We start from the raw sequence: 11,480 nt of genomic DNA, 5'->3' as shown, positions 1-11,480 counted from the left end.
TATCCAAAATCTGACAAAATCAGACCTCTGGAGCACCCCCAAAATTGATTTCAATATGACGGACTGGCTGCTTCCTTCGAAACATCAAAAAATTCTAATTTACGATTTGAAAAGAGAGATATAATGTTATTCTTGAAAGATAAAATGGTTTAAAAAACAAATTATGTTTTCTAAAATAACTTATATGCCTCTACAAATATTATTATGTTTACAAGTAGTCAACTAAGGCGTTACATAATTTATACACAATACACCGGAGTGCATGCGAGAACAGACATTTAAAAATGTACATATAAAATGATAATGTTGAATTTTAAATTATTATTATTATTACAATTCATTCTGCGTATTTACACTTGAAATTTGATTTCAGACATTTCTTATTTACTCCTTTTTGTTTTGACCTTACAACACAGTTTAATATTTTGTGTGTTTTCTTTCCGCATTTCAGCCTGACAGGGTCGCCTGCAAGACCTTTGAAGATCCGAGTGCGATTTGTAAGGAGAAACTGGACAGCAGTTAACATTTCACCAAAAGGAGCAGAAGGGGGTAGACGAAGCCATTCTCAGCCGGGGAAGCCATGTTGCTACAGCCGCTGGAATATAATTTACGTTTTATGTCAGAAAAAGGACTTACGAATAAGTACATATACGACAGAGGGCAGGCAAAGACAATACCGAGAAAACTGCTCGTTTAAGTGAAGATGCAGTTTGTAGGGGCTATACATTGTTTGTTTAGTGATTCCTTTGTTGACTTTTCTTCCAAACAGAAACCAAAATCACAGCACGTGGAAGACAGAACTTCGGAATTTTTTGCTGAACTATACACATGTGCTGTGAAAGCCGCTGTGATGAATATTCGTTTAAGGTAAGGGAGTATTATCTGCACTATCTTCATGTTGTGTTTATCATCATACCTGCAGCGTGAATTTTTATGTGAAAAAAAAAAACATTCTTTACCAATACTCCTCAGCTGAGCAGAGTTTGAAGAAAGGTCGCTCAAGTAATAAAGAGTAACTCCAAGCATTCCTTCAGACATATACTTACACAGGGAAGAATAATTAAGAACAACCCGGATGCTCCCGGACGCAGGTTCGAATCCTCGTCACGGCCCTTGTGGATTTGTTCATGAAGAACAACTGCTAGTTGGAGACCTGATTTCCGAAAAATGGAGAAATATATTCAAGTAAATCAGAGCTGTCTACGAACGTAGGCACCTGAAGAACAGCTTGTAGAACATTGCAGAGAGATTATAACATCTGATGAAGGGAGGAAGGCAGATGTAACTTTGTAGTTGACAGCTGATGAAATTATTCGAACTTATTATATAATGTGATCTTCTTATTATATAATGTGACGTCTTTGATATAATGTGACGAACTTGTCACATTATATCAAAGGTTGATATAATGTGACGAACTTGTCACATTATATCAAAGGTTGATATAATGTGACATTGAGTTAGAAAAGACTTACCTGATAGAATCTGCTGCAAAAAATATATAATCAGAAGTGATGTCAAGTCACTCGACTCCCCCCTCGAGAAGCTGTGACATCAGGTGTGATGATGGGTATGAACCATCACCCCTGGGATGGGACGGGGGGAAAGAAATGGTGCCCAAACACTTGGATGGTCGGGGATTGAGCTTCGAACTGCACGAAGCGAGACCGTCGCTCTACCGTCCAGCCCAAGTGGTTGGTAAGTAATTCCCTACAGATCTAGGGGGTCTCTCATCCTGGTGTGGAATCGCTCACGTATTTTTTCCCCCATCAGAGATATTATATAAGAACTTAAGAACATAAGAATCAAAGAACTGCAGCAGGCCTATCAGCCTATACGTAGCAGCTCTTTCTTATATCCACAAAACTCATTCATATATATTGTGCCAAGTGACATGATCTACACATTCAAGACCATATGGTCTTGACCATATGGCTATTAGGGCTTCGATACTATTATCGAAGCGAGATAGCAGGCGATCAAAAAGTCCCATATATTATAATCTTTGATCAGCCATTGATTTTGGAAAGCCTCCCAAATCATCACTGATTAAAAGAGACCTGCGGGGCATTGTTTCAATTCTGGGAAACAATTCACACTCTGATGAGCCTTTTGGAAACAATCGGTTCTCTAACGTATGATTCAGGATTGCCTGAAGTACTTCGAGAAATCTTCGGATGCCATGATGGGTTGAAAAGCTGTTTCCAGAGCGATACGGGGTCATATGATGCTAGGCGAAGTCGACGTCGAAGTCATCTACTTGTCGAAGTCGATTTCCTTCGCAATGAAGATGGAACTCCTCCTAACCTTCAGAACTTCAGCTTCTGAACTTCTCGACGATGTTGTGGCTGCCAAATAACCAGTTACCTGCAACCGCTGTTTTGTTGATATTAAAATCCCGAAAAAAAAAGTTATATGACACCGTAATTACATAACAAATAGTCGTGTTGTATATATTGCTGAGAACATAATTGAATTTATAACATTTTTTACCTGTCAGGAAAAAGCATCATCACTCACTCTACAAAGTATGAATTAATTTTTGAGTATGTCGTAGCAGACAGCCAGTCCACCATTTTGAAATCCATTCTTGGAGTGAATGGATCCATTCTTGAATCCATTTTTGGTCCGATTTTGAGGGATTTTGGATATGTTATTCAACAATGGTTCCTGAGCTAGCAAGCATTTAGAGAGCTTCTGAAGCAATTTTGCTCAGGTCTAGATGCAAATAGCCTGGACTACTGCCTAGCTGCTGCTAGGGCTGCTACTAGGGCTGTTGCTAGGGTTGCATCTAGGGCTGCTGATAAAGCTGCTACTAGGGCTACTGCTAGGGCTGCTGCTAGGGCTGCTACTAGGGCTGCTACTAGGGCTGCTACTATCGCTGCTACTAGGGCTGCTACTAGGGCTGCTACTAGGGCTGCTACTAGGGTTGCTACTAGGGCTGCTGCTATGGCTGGTGCTAGGGTTGCTGCTACTAGGGCTGCTACTAGGGCTGCTACTAGGGCTGCTACTAGGACTGCTACTAGGGCTGCTAACAGGGCTGCTACTAGGGCTGCTGCTAGGGGCTGCTACTAGGGCTGCTACTTGGGCTGCTAACAGGGCTGCTACTAGGGCTGCTGCTAGGGGCTGCTGCTAGGGCTGCTACTAGGGCTGCTACTAGGCCTGCTACTATGGCTGCTACTAGGGCTGCTATTAGGGCTGCTACTATGACTGCTACTAGGGCTGCTACTTTGACTGCTACTAGGGCTGCTGCTAGGGCTGCTACTATGACTGCTACTAGGGCTGCTAACAGGGCTGCTACTAGGGTTGCTACTAGGGCTGCTGCTAGGGCTGTTTTTAGAGCTGCTGTTAGGGCTGCTACTATGGCTGCTACAAGGGCTGCTACTAGGGCTGCTACTATGACTGCTACTAGGGCTGCTGCTAGGGCTGCTACTATGACTGCTACTAGGGCTGCTAACAGGGCTGCTACTAGGGTTGCTACTAGGGCTGCTGCTAGGGCTGTTTTTAGAGCTGCTGTTAGGGCTGCTACTATGGCTGCTACAAGGACTGCTACTAGCGCTGCTACTATGACTGCTACTAGGGCTGCTAACAGGGCTGCTACTATGGCTGCTACTAGGGCTGCTACTAGGGCTGCTACTATGACTGCTACTAGGGCTGCTACTAGGGCTGCTGTTAGGGCTGCTACTAGGGTTGCTACTAGGGCTGCTGCTAGGGCTGCTACTAGGGCTGCTACTAGGGCTGCTACTATTGCTGCAACTAGGCTGCTACTAGGGCTGCTGTTAGAGCTGCTGTTAGGGCTGCTACTATGGCTGCTACTAGGGCTGCTACTAGGGCTGCTAATATGGCTGCTACTAGGTCTGCAGCTAGGGCTGTTACTATGGCTGCTACTAGGTCTGCTACTATTGCTGCAACTAGGCTGCTACTAGGGCTGCTGCTAGGGCTGCTACTAGGGCTGCTGATAGGACTGCTGCTAGGGCTGCTGCTAGGGCTGCTACTAGGGCTGCTACTAGGGCTGCTGCTACGGCTGCTACTAGGGCTGCTGCTAGGGCTGCTACTAGGGCTGCTGCTAGGGCTGCTAACAGGGCTGCTACTATGGCTGCTACTAGGGCTGCTACTAGGGCTGCTACTATGACTGCTACTAGGGCTGCTACTAGGGCTGCTGTTAGGGCTGCTACTAGGGTTGCTACTAGGGCTGCTGCTAGGGCTGCTACTAGGGCTGCTACTAGGGCTGCTACTATTGCTGCAACTAGGCTGCTACTAGGGCTGCTGCTAGGGCTGCTACTAGGGCTGCTGATAGGACTGCTGCTAGGGCTGCTACTAGGGCTGCTACTAGGGCTGCTGCTGCGGCTGCTACTAGGGCTGCTGCTAGGGCTGCTACTAGGGCTGCTGCTAGGGCTGCTACTAGGGCTGCTACTAGAGCTGCTACTAGGGCTGCTACAGAGCTGCTACTAGGGCTGCTTCAGGGCTGCTACTAGGGCTGCTACTAGGGCTGCTACTAGTGCTGCTACTAGGGCTGCTACTAGGACTGCTACTTGGGCTGCTACTAGGACTGCTACTAGGGCTGCTACTATGACTGCTACTAGGACTGCTACTAGGGGTGCTACTATGACTGCTACTAGGGCTGCTACAAGGGCTGCTACTAGGGCTGCTACTATGGCTGCTACTATGGCTGCTACTACGGCTGCTACTAGGGCTGCTACTAGGGCTGCTACTAGAGCTGCTACTAGGGCTGCTACTAGAGCTGCTACTAGGGCTGCTACTAGGGCTGCTACTAGGGCTGCTACTATGGCTGCTACTTGGGCTGCTACTAGGGCTGCTACTAGGGCTGCTACTATGGCTGCTACTAGGGCTGCTACTAGGGCTACTACTAGGGCTGCTACTAGAGCTGCTACTATTTCTGCTACTAGGGCTGCTACTAGGACTGCTACTAGGGCTGCTACTATGGCTGCTACTATTACTGCTACTAGGGCTGCTAACAGGGCTGCTACTAGGGCTGCTACTAGAGCTGCTACTATGGCTGCTACTAGGACTGTTACTGTTGCTGCTACTAGGGCTGCTACTAGGGCTGCTACTATGGCTGCTACTAGGGTTGCTACTAGGGCTGCTAATAGGGCTGCTACTAGGGCTGCTACTAGGGCTGCTACTAGGGCTGCTACTAGGGCTGCTACTAGGGCTGCTACTATGGCTGCTACTATGGCTGCTACTAAGGCTGCTACTATGGCTGCTACTAAGGCTGCTACTATGGCTGCTACTAGGGCTGCTACTATGGCTGCTACTAGGGCTGCTACTATGGCTGCTACTAGGGCTGCTATTATGGCTGCTACTAGGGCTGCTACTATGGCTGCTACTAGGGCTGCTACTAAGGCTGCTACTATGACTGCTACTATGGCTGCTACTAGGGCTGCTACTATGGCTGCTACTAGGGCTGCTACTATGGCTGCTACTAGTTCTGCTACTAGGGCTGCTACTATGGCTGCTACTAGGGCTGCTACTATGGCTGCTACTATGACTGCTACTATGGCTGCTACTAAGGCTGCTACTAGGGCTGCTACTATGACTGCTACTATGGCTGCTGCTATGACTGCTACTATGGCTGTTACTAGGGCTGCTACTAGGGCTGCTACTAGGGCTGCTACTAGGACTGCTACTAGGCCTGTTACTAGGGCTGCTACTAGGGCTGTTACTAGGGCTGCTACTAGGGCTGTTACTAGGGCTGCTACTAGGGCTGCTACTAGGGCTGCTACTAGGGCTGCTGCTGCTCCCAAACAGACTGACAAAAAGACAATCTGACAGAGTCACAGATATATTGTAATCTCCCTATATAGAAGAAATAGAAATACCATTTTCTACGAGGGTCATTAACCACAACCATTCAACAACACCTTTTCCGACGATAACAATGACAGGTTTGATTGGTGAGTGAGATAGCCCAGGCAATGATCCTAACAAGATAACCATAATTGTAAATCGGATTGGCATGCAAATGACGCAAACCCTATAGTGCGTCGTGACGAAACTGACATTTTAGAAGCAAAGTTCGACTCCTCATTTCGTCTTAGTTCGACTACGAGAAGCCACGTGGGTCATCTTAGCAAGCTAAGGCAGTCAGGAAACTCACAGCACCTTAGGGAGGATCATCTCTACACCTTGAAAACTGGAAAGTTATAAGTAGAGCTTGTTTATATAAGTTATATGTGCTTCATATAAGTGTAAACCTTATATGAAGCACCAGTTAACTCTTATCTGAGTCTTCATTAGAAGGCCACAGCAGGGGGCGGTAGACACAACAGGGAGCAGAGGTCACAGCAGGGAGCAGAGGTCACAGCAGGGAGCAGAGGACACAGTAGGGAGCAGAGGCCACAGCAGGGAGCAGAGGCCACAGCAGGGAGCAGAAGACACAGCAGGGAGCAGAGGCCACAGCAGGGAGCAGAGGTCACAGCAGGGAGCAGAGACCACAGCAGGGAGCAGAGGTCACAGCAGGGAGCAGAGACCACAGCAGGGAGCAGAAGACACAGCAGGGAGCAGAGGACACAGCAGGGAGCAGAGGCCACAGCAGGGAGCACAAGACACAACAGGGAGCAGAGGTCACAGCAGGGAGCAGAGGCCACAGCAGGGACCAGAGGCCACAGCAGGGACCAGAGGCCACAGCAGGGACCAGAGGCCACAGCAGGGACCAGAGACCACAGCAAAGACCAGAAGACACAGCAGAGACCAGAAGACACAGCAGAGAACAGAGACCACAGCAGAGACCAGAGACCACAGCAGAGACCAGAGACCACAGCAGAGACCAGAGACCACAGCAGAGACCAGAGACCACACCAGGGAGCAAAAGACACATCAGAGCCGCCTCCCAGATCACCTCCTTCAATATACAACAAGCTACATGGAAAATAAAGATACTAAACCTGTTGAATTCCGGTCGATGCACCCATACTCATCCCATTACAAACCTCACTCGCACACTCACCACCCATGAATGACTAGTGAAGGACTTCTGAATGACTGGTAAATGACTGGTGTAAAAGTCTGGTCAACAACTGGTGAATGATAAGATATATATTTAGAATGATATATATTTCGAATTTAGAATGATAAGATATATATCTTATATGATAAGATAAGATATATAGGTATATTTCCTCATTGGGGAAACTTTTATAACATATAGGGGCGAAATATGTATTAACCTAACATCTTTTGTTTTTTTTCCCCCCACCAAAAAAAATCCTTTTTAACCATATGTAGTCGAACGAGGCGAATCAATTTGCCGATAATAATGATCTATTTATTTTTTATTTTTGTCAGTAAGTGTGCCGTAGTTGAACTCATCCCCATGGATGATTAACTTTACACATCTATACACAAGTGTATGCTTGGAAAATCAATATATATTAGCTATAACAATAGTTGTAGAAAAGAACCAAATAATTTGTATATGGCAAGAGCAGGCAGAGAGTAGAAGTATTGTAGCATGCAGGGCTCCTATTGGTCGATACGCATTACGTCATTATCAAGACCTGCTCTAATTGGTCGCTCCCGCATGACGTTATCAAAGAACAAAAAAAAGGGCTGTAATTGGCTGAGTGCGCATGCAGCGTCATTGGTTAAGACGCCCGTTGATTGGTCGACGCGGAAAGTATTGCTTCTCTCAACGTATCGGAAGCGATGTTTCTTTATCTCACCTGCCGCTAGGGGCGCTGCTTCTGGCCAAACAAAAGCCTTTAACAAATTAAACCACAAAATAAAATGATAAAAACCCTAAACAGCTGAATTAAACCACAAATAAAATTATAAAAACCCTAAACAGCTGAATTAAACCACAAATTAAATTAATAAAAGTCCTAAACTGCTAAATTAAACTACAAATAAAAATTAAAATGCCCTAAACAGCTGAATTAAACCACAAATGAAATTAAAAAAGCCCTAAACAGCTGAATTAAACCACAAATTAAATTATAAAAATCCTAAACAGCTGAATTAAACCACAAATTAAATTAAAAAAAAAGCCTTAAACAGCTGAATTAAACCACAAATTAAATTAGAAAAAGTCCTAAACAGCTGAATTAAACCACAAATTAAATTGAAAAAGCCCTAAGCAACTAAATTAAACCACAAATTAAAATAAAAAAGCCCTAAACAGCTGAATTAAACCACAAATTAAATTTAAAAAAAGCCTTAAACAGCTGAATTAAACCAAAAATTAAATTAGAAAAAGTCCTAAACAGCTGAATTAAACCACAAATTAAATTGAAAAAGCCCTAAGCAACTAAATTAAACCACAAATTAAAATACCCCTAAAAACCCTAAACAGCTATATAACCTTAACAAAACATAAGAAACAATAATAAATTACTAAGAACAAACACAATCAACAAATAAACAACCACCACAAACAAAATTTAGATAAAAAAAAACAGAAGACAAAATTAATGGCGTACGAGAAAAACAAGAAGCAAACAAAGCAAAATTTTCCAAACAGGAAAAACGTGTAGACTTTTCACATTAACAGAATCGACCCAACCGCTGAAAATGTATCGTATTAGTGAAAGTTACAACACCGAAATGTTGACGTACCGGCCTCGAGAAGTTAGGTTGAGCTGCAACACAAAAAATAACATTGGGAAAAATTTTAAAAAGTTATGATAAATAACATTAATTACTGAGAAGATGAGAATGCGGTAGATAGAGAGATGAGAATACGCAATACGAGAGATATACGCAAGAGCTCGGACCAGAGAATTCATGAAGTACCGTTGGTCCACGCGCGGACCGGACCGGACCGGACCATTCGTGAAAGCAGCCATTCGGACCGCACACCTCTTCAACGATAATTGTATCGTATCGATACAACGATACAACAATAATTGTTGTATCGTTGTATTCTGAGGGTCAATAAATCAACCTTGAGGGAAGACTTGGACACAAGTCTTACTTACGAAATATCTAAATATCGCTTCCCTATAATGGCATGACGGTCCATACCCAGGTCGGCGTTCAATCCCCGACCGTCCAAGTGGTTGGGTACCATTCCATCCCCTCCGTCCCATTCCAAATCCTTATCCTGACCCCCTTCCAAGTGCTGTATAGTAGTAATGGCTTGGCGCTTTGTCCCTGATAGTTCTCTTCTCTCTCTCTCTTGCCATATGCAATCCCAACAAACAGAACGTAACTACAGTTGTTACGTTGATGCAACGTTTTAACAACGTAATTAACAAACGTTGTAATTATGTTAGGCGTAAGTTGGGTTATTATGAATTGGTGAAAATCTGTTGGAAAAAGTCTCTGAAAAATTACAATTGTCAGATTAAGAGTCAGAAACTATGACCGTGTTAGAACAGATCAAACTTAGCATACATGCGAGCTTGAACTTAGAATACCTCCGAGGTTAAACTTAAGCATAACACTGAGATCAAACTTAGAATACCAGTGAGGTTAAACTTTGTATATCTACGAGATGAAGCTTTAGATTACATGCATACCTAAACTTATCATACTTGCGAGGTCAAATTTAGCATATATAGGTGGTCAAACTTGGCCTAACTGGGAAGTTAAACTTAGCCTACCTATGAGACCAAGCTTAATATTCCGGGAATTAAATCACAGCGTATATATAAGTGTGAAAGATATTCAATATCATTAAAGGCACTTTTTCTTGTTGAAAAATACCACAACTCTTAAGTTTACCTGGTATAGCTCTTAAGTTTACCTGGTATAGCTCTTAAGTTTACCTGGTATAGCTCTTAAGTTTACCTGGTATAGCTCTTAAGTTTACCTGGTATAGCTCTTAAGTTTACCTGGTATAGCTCTTAAGTTTACCTGGTATAGCTCTTAAGTTTACCTGTTATAGCTCTTAAGTTTACCTGGTATAGCTCTTAAGTTTACCTGGTATAGCTCTTAAGTTTACCTGGTATAGCTCTTAAGTTTACTTGGTATAGCTCTTAAGTTTACCTGGTATAACTCTTAAATTTACCTGGTATAACTATTAAATTTACCTGGTATAACACTTAAATTTACCTGGTATAACTCTAAAATTTACCTGGTTTTACCTGCATTTCGATGTATTAAGCAAAATTTCTTGAAATATTAAATTTTCTTTTAACTTTTATAAAAATAAATGTTACTCCAAATAATTTGCTAGTTTTTGAATGGGTGTATTTATTAATAGTTATTTTTGTTGGTTGATAATCTTTTAACCCTTAAATAGCTTTGCAATTTGATTTGCTCATGTGGTAAGTTTTCGCGTGTACTTATTGTTCCGTTAAATGTATTCGAAAAGAATTCTTAAAACACGAAATGTTAACTCGGTTCAAGTCCTTCAGGGGCTCCAGCCATTATTGTAATGATTTGTAGAAGTTATTAAGAGTAAAGTTTGTGATTCTGGGTATTGACAAATGTCCACCTGCTGTGGTGTTATTATGACTCTTGTAGTTTAAATGTACAGTACTTTTTATGTCAACTTTTCAATTCATGAAGAAAGCTTATGATTAATTTGATTTGTTTTTCGTATAATCTGAACTCTTAAACTTGTGAGTCTAATCACTGATCTGGTCTGACTTGCCAAACACGTAATTTACACATTGAAACTACATCAACGTGGTATACATATATATATATATATATATATATATATATATATATATATATATATATATATATATATATATATATATATATATATACATATATTTTTTTTAAATATATAAATAAATAAATAAATAAATAAATTTTATATATATATATATATATATATATATATATATATATATTTTAAATATATAAATAAATAAATAAATAAATAAATTTTATATATATATATATATATATATATATATATATATATATATATATATATATATATATATATATATATATATATATATATATATATATACCTGCTTGAAAATCTTTGCAGTAGGGAAGTGGAATCGAACCCACCCACGTTCTAGGGTGCCTCAGACACATACACACATATTATACCTATTTGACTACGGGTTATGTCTGTGTATGCAGTGATCAAGAGCATATGTTCGATTCGACTGCCCTGCTGCTTCAAGGATTTCTTCAACATATGTATTACTCGTGCTGTTAAGGACCAGTCATTACTTGTGCAAATTTTACCGGTGCTGCAAATATCTCGTGACCAAGCAGGTTGTTCGTTGAAGTGAAAAGTTTTATATTAGGAAAAAAAATGATTTTATATGTAAAGGGTATCTTAAGGGTATTTTACCCTCATATATATATTATATATTATATTGTTATATAATATATATATTGTAATATTGTCATAACATATATATATATATATATATATATATATATATATATATATATATATATATATATATATATATATTGTTACATATTGAGGGTATCAAGTGAGCATATAAAGTCTAATCCAATAAGATATTATTTTAAGCCTTTTATTACTATTATTAATCAAATTAAACAAAATTGAAATTACTATTATTATTTTTACCGGT

At 41.3% G+C, this 11,480-nt stretch overlaps 2 protein-coding genes across 2 annotated transcripts; one reads left to right on the top strand and one right to left on the bottom strand.

Moving 5' to 3' along the window:
- Positions 1 to 4,434: 4,434 nt before the first annotated feature.
- Positions 4,435 to 5,859, bottom strand: LOC123751987 (uncharacterized). Its single transcript, XM_045734054.2, has 2 exons — positions 5,841 to 5,859; positions 4,435 to 5,786 (listed from the first exon to the last, which is right to left on the bottom strand). Exons 1-2 carry the CDS (start codon positions 5,857 to 5,859, stop codon positions 4,435 to 4,437), a joined length of 1,371 nt encoding a protein of 456 aa, XP_045590010.2.
- Positions 5,860 to 5,899: 40 nt separating this feature from the next.
- LOC123751986 (micronuclear linker histone polyprotein-like) lies at positions 5,900 to 6,976 on the top strand. The gene is made up of 2 exons (XM_045734053.2): positions 5,900 to 5,915; positions 6,249 to 6,976. Exons 1-2 carry the CDS (start codon positions 5,900 to 5,902, stop codon positions 6,974 to 6,976), a joined length of 744 nt encoding a protein of 247 aa, XP_045590009.2.
- The last annotated feature ends 4,504 nt before the right edge of the window (positions 6,977 to 11,480 follow it).

Source organism: Procambarus clarkii, chromosome 52, assembly GCF_040958095.1.
Source record: "Procambarus clarkii isolate CNS0578487 chromosome 52, FALCON_Pclarkii_2.0, whole genome shotgun sequence".
NCBI classification, from domain to species: Eukaryota; Metazoa; Arthropoda; class Malacostraca; order Decapoda; family Cambaridae; genus Procambarus; species Procambarus clarkii.
Note: the sequence above shows the minus strand (reverse complement) of the source record. Positions and strands in the feature narration are given on the sequence as shown.